Source organism: Eptesicus fuscus, chromosome 22 (genome assembly GCF_027574615.1).
Source record: "Eptesicus fuscus isolate TK198812 chromosome 22, DD_ASM_mEF_20220401, whole genome shotgun sequence".
Classification (NCBI taxonomy): Eukaryota; Metazoa; Chordata; class Mammalia; order Chiroptera; family Vespertilionidae; genus Eptesicus; species Eptesicus fuscus.
In genome coordinates, this window is record NC_072494.1 from 6,501,238 (window position 1) to 6,525,141 (window position 23,904).

At 45.7% G+C, this 23,904-nt stretch overlaps 1 protein-coding gene across 2 annotated transcripts; it reads left to right on the forward strand.

The window, feature by feature from the left end:
* Window positions 1–11,171: 11,171 nt before the first annotated feature.
* Window positions 11,172–21,862, forward strand: RBM15 (RNA binding motif protein 15). Of its 2 annotated transcripts, none has more exons than XM_008147138.3 (3): window positions 11,172–14,514; window positions 18,780–20,346; window positions 21,115–21,862. In XM_008147138.3, the coding sequence occupies exons 1-2, from the start codon at window positions 11,661–11,663 to the stop codon at window positions 18,800–18,802; spliced, it is 2,877 nt and encodes a 958-aa protein (XP_008145360.2). In that variant the 5' UTR covers window positions 11,172–11,660; the 3' UTR covers window positions 18,803–20,346; window positions 21,115–21,862. The 2 variants fall into 2 exon arrangements, with proteins under 2 accessions (XP_008145360.2, XP_008145359.2); XM_008147137.3 differs by having other exon boundaries at window positions 18,785–20,346.
* The last annotated feature ends 2,042 nt before the right edge of the window (window positions 21,863–23,904 follow it).

The following is a 23,904-nucleotide window of genomic DNA, read 5'->3' on the forward strand; positions in this document are numbered from 1 at the left end:
CCTATAGCGAACAGGTGGCAAGATCGCACCCCACACCTGCCTGCTCACCACTGAGCAGCAGGTCTAGCGTTTACTGACTGGCATGGAGGTTCACCCAGCCCTAAAGAGGGCCTCACACTCCGCAGGGAGGTGCCCGGTTCTCTCTGAAGCAAGCCGCCCGTGCGCCCCAGCCTTGGCAGACCCGCCTCCGACCTTCTCTACTATGCGGCCCCCGGGCGTGTCCAGCTAAACCAAACCCTTTGCTGGGACAGGATCCCTCCAGCCTTCTCCCCCAGCCCTGAGCCATCCCCTGCCATCAGCCTCCCCCTTCCTTCCGCCGGCAGGGGCTACTTCTGCCAGGCCAGAAGCCCGAGGGCGCCGATGGCCCCGTCAAGTGGCATCTGGCCCGCAAAGCCCTTGCCGGGAAGCCCGGTGTGCCCACCTGCCTGGGCATGTTTGCCGCTTGGCAGGACCGAGTGACCCAGTTTCCCCAGCAGGGACGCTGATCAGCAGCAGGCTGCGCAGTTTGGCATCCGCGTGTCTCTGCTGTCCCCTGCCGGCCGCCGAGCAGGAGGCTGGAGAGCGCAGGCACCCCCACCCGGGGTTCCGTGGGGAGCTGCCTCTCAGGCTTGTAAATGTTTGCTCAATTAACTGCACGAGTGAGTGGATTGTGTACAGTTACAGGCTCTGGGGCCTCAAGCCTCCCCAGAAACAGGGACTGCCCTCGGCAAAACGGACTGAGCCTGGGCTCCCTGCAGCTACCCCCTGGGCAGTCCCTTCTCCCTTCCTGGGTGCTCCCTCCCCCACGGCCTGCAGCCTTCACTACGAAGCTCTAGAATTTCCCAGGCCCGGGCCAGCTAGTTCCTCCCCTCCTACCTCATTATAGTCCCTTCCACCGCATCTCCATGGAGTGCTCTCAAGTCTCTGCTTGCATGCCTCTAGTGACAGGGAGCTCACTAGCTCTCAGAGTAGCCGTTTCCACCTTCTGAGAGCTAAGATCAAAAGAACGGTCTTCCTTTTGACATTAAATCTGCCCCTTATCACTTTCACTCAGAGCCCCCGTCCTGTGACCTGTGTACCTATTGGCAGGCCTGGCCTGTCAATTCCTTGCACATGGCAGTCACAGCAAAGCGGCCTCAATGGTGGCTTCTGGAATGCCTTTCCTTCCCCCAAAGCAGTGAGGAACCTCCAAAGAGCAAGCTGATCCATGGAGCTCCCCTCCTGGGCATGCTCCGGCATCTGCAAGCTCTGTCCAGACCCTCTGAGGGCAGGAAAACAGCTCATCTCCCTCCTGGTCAACCGCTGGAGAGCTGCCTCTCCAGACAAAGGATTCCCACTGTAATTCCACTTGGCTTTGGGCAACGCGCATGGCCGTTAGTTAGTTCAATGTACACAGCTCCCCGTGAGTCCAAGAAGGAGTCTTGGCTGTTTTGGGGGTTGGGAACAAAGGGATGGGGAGTATCTCTCAAGTCATTCCCAGGCCCCACTCCCTCGCCAGACCCAGCAGAGCAAGCGCTGGTCATTGGCAAGAGTTTCCCCTTCCTTCTCCCTCGGAAGGACAGCGAGGGCGTGGTTTCCTACACCATGCATTCTGCTATGGGGATGGAACTGAAACCAGCACAGTGTCTACAATAACCGGAGACTGGGGTCAATGGATCCCCAAGCATCTCTTGAGCTCTGACTAGACATATATGTGTCCCCACCCCTGTGCTGAACACCCTGGGGGGGAGGCATGCCTCCATTCCTTGCCTCCAAGAATGCGGAACCGGCTGGGGCGGAACGAGGCAGAATCAAGTATATGAGATCATCAGAGGGTAAGTCCAGTGGAGAGCCATGTGGAATGGGGTTTGCTGAAGGTCAAATGAAAGAAGAACTTGAAGTTGGGAGCACCAAAGAGAAGGTGTGCCACGGGCGGTGTGATTGAAGAGGCAAGGGAACCGGTGGACACGGGGACAGGGCCTGGCTGCCCACTGCCGCTCAGGGAAGGAATTGCTCCACAGCCAGGGGGCACCAGCCACGTCAGGGGATTCCTCCACAGCAGAGAGCTGCTTCGCCCACGGTCATGCTCCTTCCCACGGGGAAAATTCTGTTTTAGACGTGAGTTTGGGTTGACAACTAGACTCCCAGGTGGAGATATCTTCTGGGCGGTTGTGTATATAAAACAGGAGAGTGGATAAGAGGTCAGGACGGAAAAGGGCGATTTGGGAGCCATGTCAGACTGTATCTTCCGAAGATGGCCGCAACGAGATCTCCCATCCCCATGCTCTTCTGCATTGTGACCGTGCCACTGCCCCATCAAGAAGTGGAGTCTAACCCAGCTGGCGTGGCTCAGGGGTTGAGCGTCGACCTATGAACCAGGAGGTCATGGTTCCATTCCCAGTCAGGGTACATGCCCAGACTGTGGGCTCGATCCCCAATGTGGGGCGTGCAGGAGGCAGCCGATCAGTGATTCTCTCTCATCATTGATGTTTCTCTCTACCTCTCCCTTCCTCTTTGAAATCAATAAAAAACATATTTAAAAAACAACAAACTAAGTGGAGTCTAATTCTACGCCCCACCCCTTGAATCTGAGAAGACTTGTGACGGCTTTGACCCAGGTATGTGAAAGTTAGGCTGTGTGACTTCTGAGGCCAGGTCAGAAAGGCCATGGGGCTTCTCTGTGGGTGGAGCCAGATGCCATGTAGAAGGCTGAGGACCCTGTGGGTGGAGCCGGATGCCATGTAGAAGGCTGAGGACCCTGTGGGTGGAGCCAGATGCTATGTAGAAGGCTGAGGACCCTGTGAGTGAAGCCGGATGCCATGTAGAAGGCTGAGGACCCTGTGGGTGGAGCCGGATGCCATGTAGAAGGCTGAGGACCCTGTGGGTGGAGCCGGATGCCATGTAGAAGGCCGAGGACCCTGTGGATGGACCCGGATGCCATGTAGAAGGCTGAGGACCCTGTGGATGGAGCCGGATGCCATGTAGAAGGCCGAGGACCCCGTGGGTGGAGCCAGATGCCATGTAGAGGGCTGAGGACCCCGTGGGTGGAGCCGGATGCCATGTAGAGGGCTGAGGACCCGCAGATGACTCTGCTGCAGCGGCCGTGGGTTGCAGATGACAGCCGATGTCAACTGCCAACCATGTGAATGGCCATCTTGGATAATGGGCCTGGGTGAGATGACTAAAGCTGCAGCCAACACCTGGCAGCAACAACACGAGAGGCCTGAGCTTTAATCGTCCGGTGGAGCCGTTCTCAAATTCCTGGTCCACGACGGTTTCAAGCCGCTGAGCACGGGGGTCCTTTGTTCGGTAGCCACAGGAAGGGGAGCAGGTCTTTAGCTACAAGTATGTAGCTATATTTGTATATAACATACTTACATACATAAAATATAGCTGCAGCTGTCTCTATCTATCTCTGTTTCCTGTTAGTTCTGTTTCTCTGGAGAACCCTGCTAATACAAGCAGAGCTCAGGAATTTGCTTTTGAAAATGCGATCCTTGGGTCATATTATTTTTTAATTTTTATTTATTTTTTAAAATATATTTTTATTGACTTCGGAGAGGAAGGGAGAGGGAGAGGGAGAAATATCAATGATGAGAGAGAATCATTGATCATTGATCGGCTGCCTCCTACATGCCCCCTACTGGGGATTGAGCCTGCAACCCAGGAATGTGCCCTGACGGGGAATCGAACCATGGCCTCCTGGTTCATAGGTCCATGCTCAACCACTGAGCCATGCTGCCGGGGTGGGGTCATTTTATTTTGATGCTGGTCAGCAAACCGTAACCTCCAGGATGCAGTTCTTCACAACCCAACACTCCCTTTCCCTCTTGTTAAACATAAAAATCTCACCACTCCCCTCAAGAGGACGATGGCTTTGCTGCAGAACCCATGCACCCTCTCTATTTATCTAGTTTGAGCTTGAATCCCTGTAATTTATATTATAAAAACAATCATGTTATTCTCATTTTTTAAAAATTGATCTTAAAGCTTTTTAAAAAAATATATTTTATTGATTTTTTACAGAGAGGAAAAGAGAGGGATAGAGAGTTAGAAACATCGATCAGCTGCCTCTTGCACACCCCCTACTGGGGATGTGCCCGCAGCCAAGGTACATGCCCTTGACTGGAATCGGACCTGGGACCATTTAGTCCGCAGGCCGACGCTCTATCCACTGAGCCAAACCGGTTTCGGCAATCATGTTATTCTCATTCTTGATAAATAAATGCATAAAACAAAAGTTGCACCCTAACCGGTTTGGCTCAGTGGATAGAGTGTCGGCCTGCGGACTGAAGGGTCCCAGGTTCGATTCCAGTCAAGGGCATATACCTTGGTTGTGGGCACATCCCCAGTAGGAGGTGTGCAGGAGGCAGCTGATCGATGTTTCTCTCTCATCGATGTTTCTTTCTAACTCTCTATCCCTCTCCCTTCCTCTCTGTAAAAAAGTCCATAAAATATATTTTAAAAAAATAAAGTTTTTAAAAAATAAAATGAAAGTTGCAAATGAATAATTAATGTAATGTGCTTTTTAAATATGCATGTGCATAAAATTTATAAATTAAATAGTAACAGGAGGAAAAAAAATTACCCTTTCAGATAAACATTATCCCCATCACTGCTCCTTCCACGCCCCGAGAATCTGATCTCCGCCCCGCCGAGTTGAACACCGTGACTTCAGCCATTAGGGCTCCCCGAATGTTCCCTAGTCATGCTAGTCTGTCCGCCCGGAGGGCTTTTTGTTCTTTTGACAAATATTGATTGAAGTTCAGCACGTTCCAGGCACTGTGCTATGCAATGCATGCCCCTTCCAGAGAGAAGCAATGGATTCCTTGTCTGAGGGCCCCAGCCCCCGAGTTCGTGCTTCCACGGAAGCCTCCTCATTCCGTGAGATGTTAGGTGTCTCCTTCTCAGACTGTGCAGCTTCTTAGGTCAGGGATTCTGTCTTGTTCATCTTTGTATCCGTCACTGGCACCGTGCCGATCCGTGGGAACTCAATGAGTGTTGATGAATGAGTTCATAAATGAATGATGATAGCCCAGGGTCTGGCACATCACAGATGATCAATAAATATTGGTTGAAATGCAATTGAATTGAAGGTGCAGAGCACAGAGACAAGGGCAGAGAGCATTTCGAGAAGGAGCGGTTGCTGAACACTGTGAAAAAGACACCAAAAGATCCAGGAGGGTGAACCCTGGGGGTGGGCGGAAGGACACATTGGAGTTGACAAAAAGAAAGTTCACGTGAAATCCTAGCCATTGACAAAATATTTATCACAAAACCAGTAAGTGAAGATCGGTATTTACTGACCCACAGAACGTTGGGGGTGCCTCTTTAAATCTAGTTACTGAGAGAGATCCTTTGAACCCTGCGGTTTATTATGCCACTAATGCACTAATTAGCAAATTAAAATGCCCACGCATTAGCTATCAAGCTTAAATGTCTTCTCCTCACACTTGAATTAGAAGTTTGACCTTACAGTTACCCTTTCGATGAAAAGACGGGGCCACTAGCTGAGGTATCATCACCTCAGTTGCTTTCTCCATTCATTCTTGGAACAAGCATTTATCCTGCTACAAACTGTGTTGCGTAGAGTCCATTCTTCAGTTAACGGGGCCGCTTCTGTTCCTAAGAAATTGTCTAGACCCCTTGTTCTAAAATTTTCCCCATCACAGTACTGTACCTGATCGCAACAAAGGAGGGGGGAATGGATATTGATTAGGCAGCAGGCAGTATCACCCATAATATGTAAGGATGACTTCAAATCAAATGTTTTTCACAGACTGGAAAAAGCAAAACAATCCGGGTCGCGGTGACTTAGTGGTTGAGCATCGACCTGTGAACCAGGAGGTCATGGTCAGGGCACATGCCCAGGCTCGATCCCCAGTAGGGGTGCGCAGGGGGTGATCAATGATTCTCTCATCATTGATGTTTCTCTCTCTCTCTCTCTCTCTCTCTCTCTCTCTCTCTCTCTCTCTCCCCTCTCCCTTCCTCTCTGAAATCAATGAAAATATATATTTTAAAAGCAAAACAAAACAGTATTTTAGTGTAAATATATTCTTATCTGGAAAAAAAAAAGAGTATAAGCCTATATACCTCCTGGGGTTGTTGTGAGGGTAAAGTAAGCTAATGAGGAAAGTTTTAGTAGAGTGTCTGGTATGTAGTGTGTGTTTAGTAAAGGCTGGCTTTTATTTTTATTATCTATTGAAAAATGGATTATTTAACACGATGTGTTGTTTGGATTTCTACTTGTGGGAAGGCGGGGCTGCTGCTGCTACCATGTTACTTCCAGCTCCCGGGTTCATAGGAGATACAAGGAAAACCCCACAGCAGCAGCCAGTGGACCTGCAGACTTAAGTACCTCACTGAGAAAGTCACCAACATACGTGGAATTACAGGACCGTGTGGGCTGTCCATTCTGTGCTTACCGTGTGCCGTGCACTGTTCTAAGCTGTGTGTGTGTTTTATCCCATTTAATTCCCCACATGAAGAGATTCTGTGATTTTTACCGTTGTTGTTTGGGTTTTTTTTTGTATATTTTATTGATTTTTTCTAGAGAGGAAGGGAGAGGGATAGAGAGTTAGAAACATCGATGAGAGAGAAACATCGATCAGCTGCCTCCTGCACACCTCCTATTGGGGATGTGCCCGCAAACAAGGTACGTGCCCTTGACCGGAATCGAACCTGGGACCCTTGAGTTCGCAGGCTGACGCTCTATCCACTGAGCCAAACCGGTCAGGCCCGTTGTTGTTATTGTTTTAATCCTCACTGGAGGACATGCTTAGAGGAAGGGAGAGAGACAGAGAGAGAGAGAGAGAGAGAGAGAGAGAGAGAGAGAAAGAGAGAAAGAAACATCAATCAGTTGCCTTTGGTATGTGCCCTGAGCACATGTCCCGGCCAGGGATCGAACCTGCAACCCAGGTATGTGCCCTGACCGGAAATCAAACCGGCAACCTTTTGGTGCACAGGATAACAATCAGCCAACTGAGCCGCTCTGGCCAGGCGGATTTTCCCCATTTTACAAACAAGCAAATCCAGGCCCAGAGAGATTAACCGTAGAGGCCCACAGCAGAGCTGGATTTAAATCTAGGCTGGCTGGCCCGGAGTCCATGCTCTTAACCACTGCCCTTTAAGATGTCTGGATAAATGAAAGATAATTATGTTAGGTCTTAGTCACCTAGGAGAAGTTATAGCACAGTGCTTTCTGTAATAATATTAAAGGATGAACCACATGTATAGCTCTGAAGTACATACTAAAAACCACTGGATTGTACACTTTAACTGGGTGAACTTTATGGTATGTAAATTATATCTTAATAAGGCTGTTAAAAAACTCCACAAACCACAAATAAGTGTCTTTATAATGCAAACTGGGTCCTAAATGATTGTTGGCTATTTTAGGGATTTATTATATGCCTGTGAGTAAAATACACATTTTTTTTTGTAGCTCAAACAAACAAACCTCATTGTCAGGAGATCATTTTATGAAGGAATGGAACATTTTAATCCTACTGGTGGGAAATTTTTTTCAATTCCCAGCTTCAGGCCTTTTTATATCTGCCAGGAAATTGAATAGCTCTCAGCTCCCAAGATACACTTGCTGTTGCAATTAAATGTCTATATGTGCATTAAGGATATATAAACAATAAAACTTAGGAAGTGGAAAGAAGACATTTCATTGAAAGCATACTGATACATCCTTAATTGTACAGTTTTCTTCCATGTGCGTAACTTTTATTTTTGCTTTTTCCTTTTCCATTCAAAACATTTAAAGGAGATAAAGCACTTTATTTATTTTAAATATTTTTATTGACTTCAGAGAGGGAGAGGGATAGATAGAAACATCAATGATGAAAAGAATCATTGATCGGCTGCCTCCTGCACCCCCGGGCATACGCCCTGACCAGGAAATTGAACCGTGACCTCTGGTTCATAGATCGAAGCTCAACCACTGAACCACACTGGCCAGGTGAGAAAGCACTTTATATGGAAAGCTAGTTGTGGCCGCTCTCCTGCTGGGCCGCATTCTCTAGGGCCTTTGAGTTGCACAGCTCCAAGGGGCCAGCACTGACCCCAAAATGAGTGATAGCAGCTTTTCCTCAACACACTTAGTTTTTGACAAGGCACTAGGCGGCGATCAAAATGCTGCTCTGATGCTCAGAGAATCTGTTGGTAGCTTAACTCTGGTTTCATGGTCGATAAAAGATCTTCCTTGCCTGGGTCAGCTGCCATCACAAATCTGGCATAGATTCACAAGGAGATCAGATGAAAATTTGGACTGGATCTCAATAACTCCATCACCAACACCAGGAAAGGGGTTCAAAGTCCTGGCCCCCTAAACCATGGGTCACTTTCCTGCTCTCAGCTCTAATGCACATGTGTGAAAATAGGCTGATTCAACCTTACTAGGGAGCTTTGTACTTTAAAGAACACAAAGGAACTGAACATTTTTTTTTTACTATTCTGACTACAGTATGCATCAACATATTATGCCATTATTCAGTTCTGTCATGGACACACACATGGCACAGGCTGTATTTCAGCTCTGTTACTAATAATGGCATCCAGGCCTTTCCTATTGACCCATTGAACTTACCAGTCCTCTTGACACCAGTCTCCTTAGGCAAGCCTTCCTGGTGCAGCCAGGCATGGGCAGTAGCCCGTCAAGCTCACTGGAATTTCAAACGGCAAGCCACTAAGCCTAGCAGGCACGAAGGCAGCGCCACACATCCTGGTAGCCGCTCCCTGAATTCCCTCCTTTGCTCCCTCACTCCTATCACGAGATTTGGGAATGTGTACTGATCTGGCCATTATCTTTTTCTTCGATCAGTGAGTCATCTAAGCAGGTCATTTAGGCCAAAAGTAGTCACTCTGGAGACTGGCTTATTTGCATTGGCTATTAACCTTAACTAATCAGATAATGGCTTAAGTTCAGTTTCATGTTGTATTAATATAATGTTGAAATAGATTAAAACCTCCTAGGTAGTTTTTATTCTGAATGTTTTGTGCTTTTAGAAATAATATATTGGTCGTTGTTGGTTTTTTACCCCCTAGCATCCAGATTTTTATCTTTAAATATCACTTCCCGCTAAAAGAAACCAGAACTCCTTGGAGAAATGACTGATTTCATATCTGGGGCAGAAAACATATCAGATAAACCTGGACCAAAATAATCAAGAGGGGCAAGACTGGGAAGAGAGTATAGATGAATCAAGGCTGACGAGATAATGTTGAAATTGGGTGGCACGTAGTTCTTTATAGTATTCTACATTTGTATATTTTTTACTTTTTCCATAAAAACTTTTTTAAGGAAAGCTAAAATTAATTTCTATTAAAAAGATGAAACAGTAACAGCATGAACATGGTAAAACAAGTTTCATCTTAACAACACATAGAGGTATATAATAAAAAGTTGAGTCTCTCTCCCACCCAGACCGGAGGTGCCCCCTCTTCAGCATGGTCTTGCAACAATTTCCCCAAGATTCTCAACGAAGTTTCTATGAATATATAAAAATATATGCACACATATGCAAATGGTAGCATACTATACTTTGTTCTATGCCTTATAAAGTTTTAACAGCTACTTTTACTATAACGAGTATGTGTATGTACTATATACAATACCATGAATTTTTATGCTTTTATATATTGGGCTTCTTTCAAGCTTCTTTGAGCTAATGAAGACCAAAGGCCCCCATCTTCACCTTCCTCAAAATCATTTAGAAAGAGGAGCATGCCTAAGGTGGGCTTGGAGTCCCTAATCCTTAGCGTTTTCAAGTTGAGGTTTCAGACTGGGGGACATTATTGCTACCTTGAAGAGAAGGTCGTGTTTAAAAACATCTGACATTCTTTACTCCATATCGGACCCTGAGAGATGTGGCTGGAGAGATCAAGACAAGAATCCTCATGTCGTGCCCGCAGGACACCTGACAGGACTGCAGAAAGCCCAATGGCTGGGATGACCTCAGGGCCACCACCCTTCACCGGCAGGAGGGCGAGCGGCAGGACAGGGGCTGCACCTGATCTCGGCTCTCCAGCACTTCCCACAGGCGCTCTACTGTCTAACCCCGTGGTCGGCAAACTGCGGCTCGCGAACCACATGCGGCTCTTTGGCCCCTTGAGTGTGGCTCTTCCACAAAATGCCACTGGCCTGGGCGAGTCTATTTGGAAGACATGGCGTTAGAAGAAGTTTAAGTTTAAAAAATTTGGCTCTCCAAAAAAATTTCAATCATTGTACTGTTGATATTTGGCTCTGTGGAATAATGAGTTTGCCGACCACTGGTAACACAATCAAGGTCTCCGGAAAGAATGAAAGTTGGGGTTTGAAGCGCATAAGGATGGAGGGATCCCCAAGAGGTGGATTTACAGACAGCAAGGAGATGATGCCACAGGATTCTAAACAATGGTAGCGGGGTGGGCGGGATGTGCAGGAAGCCCCGGGAAAAAAAATAGGTGACCCAGCCACATGGGGCGTCCATTTCACTCACTCGATTATTTAGCGGGAGGGGAGAACAACAAAACAAACAGCTCCATTACGGGACGACAAAACCCCAAGTCCACGTGAACTCCTAACATACAACCGGAAGCCCACAGCCACGCCCGCGGAGAGCGTCCGCCACTCCCCGCGGTTACCCGGGCACCGGGGCGGGAACGGGGCGCGCCGAGGCGAGCCGGGCTCCCGGCGAGGACCCGTCCCTGCAGCGCAGCTTCTCGGCGGCGGGGCCCGGAGCCGCGCCGACCTCTGCCCCGCCCGGGCGTTAACGTGACCCGGGGCGGGTGACCTGTGAACTCCCGGCGGCCGGGCCCGCGGGCTCCGGAGGCAGCGCTCTCTCGCGCATGGCGAGTGTGGCTTTCTCTGGCTGTTCACAAAGAGGCCAGAGGGACTAAGATGGTGTCCGCTGGGCGCCCCGGGAGCGGCCGCCAGAAGGCTGTGTGGGCCCGACAGCCGGAGGTAGGAAGTGGGGGAGCCCAGAGGTTCCGCGCTCCCACGGCCGGAGCACAGCGGAGTGCGCTGCCCGACGGAACAAATGTGTGCGGGCAGAACGCCCGAAGCTCGGAGAGGCGGAGCGGGATTCTGATCACCATCTCGCGACGTCTCAGTGACGTCGCACAGCACTCGCGTGTTCCACTCTTTCACCTTCAGTCCACTCCCTCAGTACGTGGGCCTACCCCTTTAAGCGAGTGATTGACAGTTATTTCAGCCATTCAACGCCCCCGTCACCATCCAATCAGATTTAAATTTCTCTCAGCCGCCAAAGGAGTTGGAAAAAGGGGGTCGAAAGAGGGAGAGCTCTCTCGCGCGAGATCGCTGTGAGGCGGCCTCTGAGGGAAAAAAAACGCCAGAAAAGATGGCCCGACCTTCCAAGTAGTGGGTTAAAGGACGGGGTCGAAAACCAATAAAAGGGATGAGGAGGTGGGATCATTGCTTTCCGTAGCCAGAAGTACCGTTACAGGGCACACTTTTTGTCCAATCAACGCCTCCAGACTTTGGCTCAGGTGACCACAGAGTGCGCGGGGCGGAGCTACAGCCTGGCGCGAGGAACCGTTAAGACGGACAACGAATGTAACCAATGAGGTACTCCGACTGAGGCGTTGGGAACCCAATAACAGCGGCCGGGCGGGCGCCTTCCCGGAGCGCGGGGAGATGTAAAGACAGACAAGTAGTTTTCCCAATGAGACTGTAGAAGAGGGGAGCTACTTGACCAATGGAGGCTGCGGGGCGGGATCCTTTGCAGCGGCGGAGCCCAAGATGGCGGCATGCGGTTCCGCTGTGTGAAACCAGCGCGGGGCGGCGGGTTCCTCAGCTCCGCGGAGACGACCTCCGACGACCCGCAACAATGAAGGGGAAAGAGCGCTCTCCAGTCAAATCCAAACGCTCCCGCGGTGGTGAGGATTCGACTTCTCGTGGGGAGCGGAGCAAGAAGTTAGGGGGCTCTGGCGGCAGCAATGGGAGCAGCAGCGCTAAGACGGACGGCGGCGGCGGGTCGCGGCGCAGCCTTCACCTCGACAAGTCCAGCAGCCGAGGCGGCAGCCGCGAGTATGACACCGGCGGGGGCAGCTCCAGTAGCCGCTTGCACAGTTACAGCTCCCCGAGCGCTAAAAATTCCTCGGGCGGGGGCGAGTCGCGCAGCAGCTCCCGAGGTGGAGGCGGGGAGTCACGTTCCTCGGGGGCCGCCTCCTCCGCTGCTGACGGCGGGGAGTACAAGACGCTGAAGATCAGCGAGTTGGGGTCCCAGCTGAGTGACGAAGCGGTGGAGGACGGACTGTTTCACGAGTTCAAGCGCTTCGGTGATGTAAGTGTCAAAATCAGCCACCTCTCGGGCTCTGGCGGCGGGGATGAGCGCGTAGCCTTTGTGAACTTCCGGCGGTCAGAGGACGCGCGGGCGGCCAAGCATGCCAGAGGCCGCCTGGTGCTCTATGACCGGCCGCTGAAGATAGAAGCCGTGTATGTGAGCCGGCGCCGCAGCCGCTCCCCTTTAGACAAAGATTCTTATCCTCCGTCATCCAGCGTGGTCGGGGCCTCTGTAGGCGGGCACCGGCACGCTCCTGGAGGAGGTGGAGGCCAGAGATCACTTTCCCCTGGTGGGGCGGCCTTGGGATACCGAGACTACCGATTGCAGCAGTTGGCTCTGGGCCGCCTGCCCCCTCCCCCGCCGCCACCATTGCCCCGGGACCTGGAGAGAGAGCGAGACTACCCGTTCTACGAGAGAGTGCGCCCAGCATACAATCTGGAGCCCCGGGTGGGAGCTGGAGCAGGTGCTGCTCCTTTCCGAGAAGTGGATGAGATCTCACCGGAGGATGATCAGCGAGCTAACAGGACGCTTTTCTTGGGCAACCTAGACATCACTGTGACCGAGAGCGATCTAAGAAGGGCTTTTGATCGCTTTGGAGTCATCACAGAAGTGGACATCAAGAGGCCTTCTCGGGGCCAGACCAGTACCTATGGTTTTCTCAAATTTGAGAACCTAGACATGTCTCACCGAGCCAAACTAGCAATGTCTGGCAAGATTATAATTCGGAATCCTATCAAAATTGGTTATGGTAAAGCTACACCCACCACCCGCCTCTGGGTAGGTGGCCTGGGACCTTGGGTGCCTCTTGCTGCCCTGGCACGAGAATTTGACCGATTTGGCACCATACGCACCATAGACTACCGCAAAGGTGATAGTTGGGCCTATATCCAGTATGAAAGCCTAGATGCCGCTCATGCTGCCTGGACCCATATGCGGGGCTTTCCACTTGGTGGTCCAGATCGTCGCCTTAGAGTAGACTTTGCAGACACAGAGCATCGGTACCACCAGCAGTATCTGCAGCCTCTGCCCTTGACTCATTATGACCTGGTGACAGATGCTTTTGGACATCGGGCACCTGACCCTTTGAGGGGTGCGAGGGATAGGACACCACCCTTACTATACAGAGATCGTGATCGGGACCTTTATGCTGACTCTGATTGGGTGCCACCCCCACCCCCAGTCCGGGAACGCAGCACTCGGACTGCCCCTACTTCTGTGTCTGCTTATGAGCCACTGGATAGCCTGGATCGCAGGCGGGATGGCTGGTCCTTGGACCGGGACAGAGGTGATCGAGATCTGCCCAGCAGCCGAGACCAGCCTAGGAAGCGAAGGCTGCCTGAGGACAGTGGGGGACGGCATCTGGATAGGTCCCCTGAGAGTGACCGTCCTCGGAAACGTCACTGCGTTCCCTCTCCTGATCGCAGTCCAGACTTGAGCAGTAGCCGGGATCGCTACAACAGTGACAATGATCGATCTTCTCGTCTTCTTCTCTTGGAAAGGCCCTCTCCAATCAAAGACAGGCGAGGTAGTTTGGAGAAAAGCCAGGGTGACAAGCGAGACCGCAAAAACTCTGCATCGGTTGAACGTGATAGGAAGCATCGGACTGCTGCTCCCACTGAGGGCAAAAGCCCTCTGAAAAAAGAAGACCGGTCTGACGGGAATGCAGCCAGCACCAGCACTGTTTCTGCAAAGCTGAAGTCCCCTTCCCAGAAACAGGACGGTGGGACAGCCCCTGCTGCGGCAGCCTCTCCCAAGCTCTGTTTGGCCTGGCAGGGCATGCTTCTGTTGAAGAACAGCAACTTTCCTTCCAACATGCATCTGTTGCAGGGCGACCTCCAAGTGGCTAGCAGTCTTCTCGTGGAGGGCTCCAGTGGAGGCAAAGTTGCCCAGCTCAAGATCACTCAGCGTCTTCGTTTGGACCAGCCCAAGTTGGATGAAGTAACTCGACGCATCAAAGTGGCAGGGCCCAATGGTTATGCCATTCTTCTGGCTGTGCCTGGAAGTTCTGACGGCAGATCCTCTTCCTCCGCCACATCAGATACTGCCACCTCTACGCAGAGGCCACTTAGGAACCTGGTGTCCTATTTAAAGCAAAAGCAGGCTGCTGGGGTGATCAGCCTCCCCGTGGGGGGCAACAAAGACAAGGAAAACACCGGGGTCCTTCATGCCTTCCCACCCTGTGAGTTCTCCCAGCAGTTCCTGGATTCTCCTGCCAAGGCACTGGCCAAATCTGAAGAAGATTACCTGGTCATGATCATTGTCCGTGGTGCGTCCTAAAGTCCATGTGTAACTTGTATTTACTACTTTGACATGGTTCCTGTTTTGTGATGTATAATGGGATACAGCATTAGGTGAAATTTGCTTTTTAATTAGTTGTTTAGTTGTAGCCTTTTTCTTTTTTATATTTTTATAAACCTTATAGAAGTCAGGATAGTTTAGTTATTAAGTGAAAGGGATGCCCTGAAGGTAGCAGGCAGATGGATTTACTTTAATTAGCAGTTCCCACTCTTATGAGTAACTTTTTTCCTCCTCTTTGGTTTTTTTTCTTTTTTAACCTTGAGCTTAAAAAAAAATCCTCAAAGTTACAAAACCAAAATTTTGAAGTCAAAAGCTGGAGGAAAAAGCCCATTGGTTATATAAAGATATACACCGAAATATGGCTTGATTGGTATGTAGGTACATAATTTCTGTACCAGAAATATTTGTATGAAAAACTTTGATCAGGGACCTCAAAAAGTATAAGCTGGTAAATTGTATAGCTATGTAATTATTTTAATCAGGTATTTGAGTATTTCTCTTAAAATACACGGTTTATTCCCAGAGAGTTTGCTTTAACATAATGCATCTTTATCATTAATTCTTGAGTTCTGTATCCCGTATATGCACTTTTGGTTTGTAGCTGTAACTGTTCAGTAAAAATTGAGGAGTATGTTACAAACCATATGTCTTATGCTTACACTAGTATGCAAGTGAGTAGGTGCTTTTAAACTCAGAATTCTTTGGTCAGTTATTGGTGTGTGGGTTGTTTTTACTGATTTTTTTAGAGAGGTGTAGCAGGTACATTTCTAATTGTGCATATTTCAAAACTCAAGTGTTTTTCATCAAAGATGAGTTTTTGTATTCATTCAAATTCCTGATTTCAATAATAGAAAGAAGAGTTGTCTGCAGGCTCATAAGTCATCTTTTGTTTCTATGGGCATTAATCAGCCATGTCTAGATTGCAGAATTTTTTAGTCATCGTGAAATGCCTTTGACATGCTCTTAAAATTTTGCTTGTATTCTTATTTTCATATTTAAACAGTAGCGATGACATTACATTATGGAAAATGTTTGGACTGTCTTTGAAATCTTGGGCTTAATATTTGCACTGGTGTCCAACCACAGAGAATTAAAATGTCAGTGTAAGGAAAACTTTATTGTTTTATTTTCCCAGACATCTGGAATTAATTCAAAATAACCCACCCTCACGGTTTTTTTTTAAAGTTGAAGATTATATTGACTTCTGGTTCTTAACAAGGGCTTTTGCTGCTTAGCAGTAATGGATGATTTTTGGGGTCTTTTTTTTTTTTTTTTTTCATCTATTCCTTAGCCCCCAATTCTAGTTTCTCAGGTCATTAGTATATCCACTCCTCCCCCTGCCTCCCCTCCCCCAGGCCCCCGATTTAAATACTGAGAACTTTGGCTAAGGCCCTTGATATTTAACTATGATTAGAAACTTTAGGACCTTTTGGTTCATGGTCATGCTTCTATTCTGTGAAAGTGACTTATTGAAAGCCTGGCAGAACCCAACTGTTTTCTTTCTGTTATCAAAGCTGGTAGTTTAAAATAGCACCAATAATAACCCAGGGAAGTGTCATGTAATTTTTTGTTTTTCATTATGACAGGTCTCTAATGCATGTCAGCATGAAAGCCTCACCACTGCTGTGTCTGTTTTGTTTGGTTTGGTTTTCATTATGCATTCATAAATATTCTTTTTAGGTTTAGAGATTTGTTTGTTTGTTTGTTTTTAAACTGGAAAGACTAGTCATTTTGAGGAAAGGAAAGTACTAGGCTATGAACACAAACGTCCTTGGTTAGCCTGTAGGGAAAATACCTACAGTCCTACAATTAAAGCTTTGGGTGATTTTTGCCCCCCCCCCCCCTTTTTTTTTTTAAATATTTTTATTGATTTCAGAGGGGGAGGGAGGGAGAGAGAGAGAAAGAAAAACATCAATGATGAGAGAGAATCATTGATTGCCTGCCTTTTGCATGCCCCCCACCGGGGACCCAGCCTGCTACCCTGGGCATGCACGCTGACCAGGAACATGCCCTAATAGGGGATTCAAACCGCAACCTCCTAAGTTCATAGGAGGTTGGCGCTCAACCACTGAGCCATGCCTGCTGGGCTGCTTTTTGCTTTTAAAAGGCCAAGTGTGGCATGGTAATATGGCATAGACACCTGTTCAGAAACTAATGCAAGTGTGCAGTCTGTGCATACATGGGGTCAAAGTACAGTTTGGCTAGATACATTTTTCCAGTTTAAATCTCACTAACCATTAACTTTTGGATATCTTGTGATAAGATGGCTGGACAAATAATTTTGCTCCTTTAGGGAGTGAAGTCCATGACATCTAATTTTATGATAATCCAAAGTGTGTGTGTGCTTCTCTCTCTCTCTCTCTCTCTCTCTCTCTCTTTTGTGCTTGCTCCATGTTTGTGTGAATTTTTATTTGACATTTCAGCTTTTGTTAAATCTGGGAAATTTGTGCTTCAATGTTTTAGGAACAATGGCTCGATATCATTTCTAAACGTATGTATTGTAAATACCTAATTATGTTTTGTTCGGTGCTTACCTACAGAGTGCCATCATTCAGATGAATCTCTTATTTGTGATGCCCATTCTCGTGCAGTTTTATAATATTGGTGAACTATTGACTTAAATCTTCAGAATGGAATGAAAGCAAAAGTCTAAAACTGTCTGGTCTGATGCTGATTGGTCAGAATTTCATTATCTCAGCATTGGGTGTTCTTTGTAACAACCAATTTTTTTCTATTTATATACTTAAAAAAAATACTTGTTTAGTTGATGTTTCTGGAATTCGGTTCAAATGAATGGAAAGAAAATTTCTTCAGTGTATCACTTAATGACTTATTAAGTATTACTGGTGAAAACATCAAGCTAATTAAGACTTTTTGGATCACCACTTCAAAGTTTATGGAAAATTAAGCGTTCAGCTCCTAGCCAGTTTTTTAATATTATTTTGTTGGTTGTAACTGGGATTCTTAGAGTTTTCCACACAAAAAATTAAATTCCTGGTTTAAGATGTATACTTTGACTTTTAACTGAGCATAGATAGACTCCCTTTAAAGATTACATCTTAAAATGTCCATCCTCTGGCTTGTATAAGTTTTTGACACATTTTGAAGGTAATATGTTTTGGCCCTTCTCTTAACTAGATCATTTGAGGTACAGTAGTAAAAGTAAGGTGTGTGTTCATTGCTTTCAGAGTCAAACACGGTTTAGGTTTATTTTAAAACTTATGAGTAGGTTTTCACTGACATTACCTTTTTTTTTTTTTTTTTTTAATTTTAAATCCACTGTTTTTAGACAGTGAAATTGCTCATTATATAGGTGTAGCTTGAATTGCAGTTTGGAACCATTCACCAAATACTCTGTGGTAACAGAATTAGGAAATCCTCTTGAGAAGAGGGCCTTTATGACTTTTCATGTGAAAAAAATTTTTGGAGAGAATTTCTGGACATGTTTTTCTGTCTCTGCCACAATGCATGGTTTTGAGATAGATAGAAAGTTACGTATTAGAACAAGCAGAGGAGACGTGGATGTGACCCTGTTAACATTCTGGTTATAGTGATGTCGCTAAGGGAGGGGAGAAAAAGATTCAGGTAACCACAGTGAGCTGTCCATCTTAATAAAAAGTTTTATGTGTGATTTAAACAGCACTGAAAAGTAAAAGTCCTAAAATGTTCTTGGCTGTTTAGCAATGGGTTTATGTGAGTGTTTTTCTTAAAGTAACAGCTGCTGTCTTTGGTAACACAGATGAAGGTGGATTTTTAAACGGTTTTGTATCTTGACCCCTTTCTATAATAACGGAGCAGTTCTGTATTGCTCCATATAAATTACAGAATGAAAATAGAGGGGGTAAAAGTTTAAACTTTACCGTTTTACACTTTCATGTTTTAAGTTATATGTAGAATATATTGATTATAAACTTGCTGTCTTCTGAAATTTTTTTCAGTATGTTTTACTCAGTTACATGAGTATAAAGGATACTTTCAGTCCTATAATCCTCACTTAATTGCAGTCTTTAAAAAAAAAATCCACCCTATTCTACTTGTTATTTGTCTGTTCATACAGTAAATTCGTTTCAAGGTTTGTGCCAATGGGTATTATTGGTGCTTTTTGAGGTCAAGGTGGACTATCCAGGAAGGGCTTGTTAACGATGTGTTCATCTATGATGGCATAGGGAAAATATATATATTTTTAATATTGTAAACATTTTTACTGAATAACCTTTTTTTCCCTCCTGCAAGCAAAGCTGGTGAACAGTGGATGAAGATACGGAAATCAAAGCTCTAATGGACCTTTTCGAAGAGAAGTTGTGGCTTGTGTGGAGTTTACATGGGCCTCTTGATGGAAGAAAGCTAATCTGTTTAGTATTTGTGCATTTTACTAAAATGGCAGCTTAAAGTTGTGTATCTGCTATTGTGATGCCAATGCCGGTGTTTTAAGTGGAAAAAAAAAATGACCTCTTGCTTTGTGCTGTGTACACAAGATTTCTGGAAAAGTAAAGAAAAACCCTTTTTATGGCTCACACAGCTTAAAAGTAGCTGTCACTCAAACGTGCGCTCACAGTTGAGCTGCTTTTGTTTTATTCTAAATAAATTGTTTCTTTTGAGGAAAATGTTTTTCTGCCTGGAAGTGAATTGACGGCAAACCTTTGACCCCTTTGTTTGCAGCCGAGGCGTTACTTGCTGCTGCTCAGATCTTGTCTGTCTTGAGCAAGAAGCAGGGAGACCATCATTTTGACTTATCGCGGTGTGTCAATTCTGAAGGATCACTAGTGTTACTGTGACCCCCTTTGTTTGCAGCGAAGGGGATCGTTTGCTTCTCGGTCCTCAACTTGATGAGGAAATGGTGCTGTTGGCTGGCACGCAAGAAGCCGGGGCAAGCACCGTAAGCCTCACCACAGTGCACGAGTCGGGGGCTTTGCTGGTTTGAAGAGCCGGAGTTGCTGAAATTTAAGTTTTGATTTATTTTGTTCACCTGTCACGTTTGGCCTTAGTTTCATTTTTAATTTGAAGAGAAGTTTGCAATTGCTTTATCTTGCACTTAACATTTGCACCAAATTGCCAAAAGAAGGAGAATGCTCCGTTTGCTTTTTAAATGTTAATGATGATGTTAATAAAGCCTTTCCTGACACATTTGAGGAGCTCCTTCGTCTCCAGGGGCTTCTCACCAGAGGTATGCAGTGATGGGTTTAGTTCTGAATGGATGAAGAGTTCCTGAGAGCTAGCGTTTGTAATTAGAACCGTCACTTGGTATCTGTGCCTTACTTGACCTGTGGTTCCACATGCCTTGGATGTGCATGCACCGTGACGGTTTCATAGGTACGAACGCACACTCAGGCCCAGACACCTCGGTTGGTAGTACAGATGGTGAGGAAAAAATGGAGGCATCCTTAAGGAGGAAAAAGTGTTTGCCTTTAGTTCCTGCATTATCCTGCACAGGGGGTCCTGAGCTTTGGAAGCTGTTCCCAGTACAGGAGAACAACTCCCCTCTTTGCAGCAGGAGACTTCGGTGCACAGTGACAACGCTGGAGCTCAAGAGGAAGCCAGCAGTGCTGCACCATTGGCCTCAGACACCATTGTTGTTTGCCAGTTGTAAACCTAACTAGTTGCAGACGAAGACCACCTTGAAATGCAGGCTTGCTGGGCTTGTTTTGAATTTTAACCTCGGATGGAAGAGCCTAGTGCTGTCTGTCTCCATGCGGGATGATGATTACTTAGGCAACAGGTGATTACCAACAAAGGATGCCACGCTTATACTCTGCAAGGTGGTGTTCCAGTGGCAAACAGCTGTCTAGACTCTTGTAAACAGGTAAGAGGGTTTTTAGAGGTCGAAATGCATTATAATTAATAGGGTGAGGGATTTTAATGTTGGGGGTATGCTTCTCTGGAAATCTTCAGGCACTGCCTCCCCGTCACCAAAGTATTGTGTTTGTAAAATTCCAGGCCAGAACTTTTGTTCTACTGGTATTTTTATTTAAAAAAAAATTATTGTGGGAGCCAAACCATTGAAATCTTGGTTATGGATTTGGGGCCTGCAGCCTTGATATCCTTTAAAATGTTGACATTTTCCATTAGCCACGACCTTCACCCTTAGTGGTGATTTACTGGTGCTGGAAGAATTTCCTGCTGTAAACCTCCAAGTTAACAAAGTTATAGTATGTAGCAACAACAACAAAGAAATGTGTACCATCAGACTAGGAATGATAGATAATTTAGCCAAAAAGGTTAGTTTTTTGTGTTTTCTTCCTTGTCCTACAAAGATTAATTATAAAATTTGGCCACTACAACTTGAGGGGAGTGAATAGACAATGTTGACAAGGCTATTACATCATTTTCATGGTCCATTTAGTCTTCCCAGCCTTCTGAACCCTTCCAGCTCCTCCCCCCAACATTAATCAAGTGTGGGATTTTGGCAACTTAACACAAGCACAATAGTTTCATGTATAATACAATTTAGGTTTTCTTGATTTATTTAAAATGGGATAAAAATTTTGAGCATTTTTTTAAATGAAATTTTTGTTTATCTCTTACAAAGGGGAAAGGTGTTTTCTTTTTCTTTTTTTTTTTTTTTTTTCAGGTTTTCAGTGTGCCTTACAAGAGTTGTTTAAACATCTGCTTATGAGTTGGCTGCCATCTAAAGCTTTGCTAAATGATTGCTTACCTACATGTCTAAAGGTTTTTATACCTGTTAGGAATGTCAATTTCCAGTGCATTTTCTTTCTCTGGCTAGTTCATACTGAAAGCCCATTAAGTAATTTTTCCAGTTATTAAACAAGTATTTTAAATTAGTATAGCAATTTGAGGAAGATTATGTTACACTCTACATATTTCTGCATATTTGGTATCTTTCTAAGATCTCAGGGTTCCTTTCTCAGGAATAAGAAGAAATGTTACACCGAGGCATTTGCTTATTTGTATATGAAACTATATGCAAAATGGAAAGGTACACAGTATGGCAATTTTGAAATTAGTTAAGTTTTATTGCCAGCTACACTGGGAAAGAAAAATTAATTAGGTCGACTGTTAGATCTAGGGTTCTGGTTTTATACATTGGAAACCGCCCTTTTGGAATACTGGTGTGGTTTCTCAATGTCTTTCATATGATCTAAATTTAGGGTTCTACTCTAAAGGAAATAGTTCCATGACCATCTCTGAATTGATTTGTGCTCATGTTGGGAAGCCTGGCTGTGAGTGTAAAATTGAAAATAGGGATCACCCTGACTTTGGTAAATCAACCTTGATTTTATTAATTGCCACTTCTGTAGGTTAAGTTATATTGTTGTTTCCAAATTGTTTATCTTAGGCAATAAATTTAGTACTTATGACTTGTATAGCATCTATTTTCTTTGTGCAATAGGATATCTGATTATGGCTTGTCTGACCACCACCTTTATCTCCCATCTTACTCTCTTTAAGCTTCCCTGGTTAAAAGACCCTTTTACTTAATAACTGGAATTATAACCTAGTTTTAAATTGTTAGCAGAGGAATTTATTGAATAATAAAATTCCTTAAAACCTCAGACAAGATTGTACTTAGCAAGTAAGAAGAGATTTTGACCTTGAAGTAAAATGACATAACCATAAACAGGTAAATAGTTAAATATCAGGGGAAAAGTTCACAGTTTAAAACAACTATAGGAGAGATGTCACGATATTTGAGTTGGTTTACTAATGAATTTTCACAGGTGATATGGGTATATGAATGAGTAGATGAAGTTTAAGGTTACTTTAAGCTAGAATGGTCATAAGCCTTACAAAAGAGTTTGTTAGTTGGAGAAGGATGTGGAATGGGGGAGGGAGGTTGGGATTGAGATATCAGGAGGACAAGCATGAATCACAATCTAGCAGCCTGTTGATTGATGGAAAAGATGCAGGCGGAAGCTTGGAAAAGGAGTAAAATGGTTGGGTCAACAAAAGCAGAATCCTGAGGGTAAGCCAGTTTGAGGAAGGCAGGGAGTGAGGATGCATAACCAGTTGAAACGTTGATAAAAAGTAACAGTATTAATAATAGCAATCACTTATCAAATACCCCCTTCAGGCCAACATTCTGCCAAGTTCTATTACACATTGTCTCATGTCTCACCACAGACCATAATGTGATAGCTAGTAAGTGATAGAACCAGGATTCTAACCAGGCCTTTATTGTCACTGTACTGTCACACTTCGCTACTCTCTGCGGGCTGGGATGGGGTTGAAGCTATAAACTTAAGCATATGGGCAATAGATTTCAAGCTATGGAGTGTATCAACATTCGTAGTTCTTGGGAAACATACAGGCCCTTGACTCCAATCCCAGACATTCAGGGATTTGTTAGGGCCAGCACGGCCCAGGAGTCTGTTCTTTCCCAAGCTCCCGGGTGAACTCTGCTGTAGCCTGTGGTCAGTGGCCACGTGTTGAGCAGCACTGTCCCACAGTGGAGTGCTGAAGAATGTACATACTTAAGACATGGGAAGGGAACATAGTGCTGGGAAAGAAGCCCCGTAGGAGAGCCAGAATCTACTGTTCTGTCTCTGAAGCTGAGACGAGGCACTTCCAGATGATGAATTAAAGTGTTGCAGAGACAAGCAGAATGAAACGACAAATGCCATGGAATTTATCACTAAAAGTGTCACTTAAATAACAGTCTTATAGTCACATAATTCTTTCTCCAAGGAATTCAATCTTGCTTAGTGTTTAATTTTGCCTTATAACAGTCTGTGAAGAAGGGCCACGGTTTAGTTTATGATATGCTAAAGGGATACCAGAAAAGGTTGTGACTTGGCTAAGGGATAAACAGCCAGGAAAGGATTGAGATATCCTTGAGTTTTCAGATGTTAATCTAAAAATAACGTGACTATAGTCTAACTTAAATTAAAATTGCAGGTGACTCTAGGATTGCATGTGTATGTACACATATAAGTTATTTTCCATGAATGAACATCACCTGTCAACTACCTTCTAACTAGGTTACCAATAGGATGGAGACAATGGAATTATAGGTAAAGTTGAGTGTATCTTTGACTTGTGAATAGTTGAAAGATTTCCTATTTTGAATTATGTATACTGGGTTGTCTTCAATTAATGTAGCTAATTCTTCAAATATTTAGTTACCTATTTTATAGCAGGCGTTATTCTAGATCTTGCGGCGGCGGGGGGGGGGGGGAGTGTATTGATAAAGAAAACAGACAAGTTTCTCTTTTCTCATGGAACGTACTTTCTGATGGAAGAAGGGAGATAGTAAACCATGTTAGGGCCTTGTTGCCAAGGACAAAGGGTTTGGATTATTTTAGTTTAAGGGCTGAGTGCAATGGAAAGTTATTGGAGGTTTTAAGCAGGAGTGATGTGATTTGATCAAGATTTGACTACCTGTCTCAGGAAAGTAACACAA

Coding starts and splice junctions, on each gene's coding strand:
- RBM15 (XM_008147137.3), top strand. CDS start 11,661: ATGGAGGCTGCGGGGCGGGATCCTTTGCAGCGGCGGAGCCCAAGATGG. Junction 14,515..18,784: donor GGTCATGATCATTGTCCGTG/GTGCGTCCTAAA, acceptor CTGCAAGCAAAG/CTGGTGAACAGTGGATGAAG.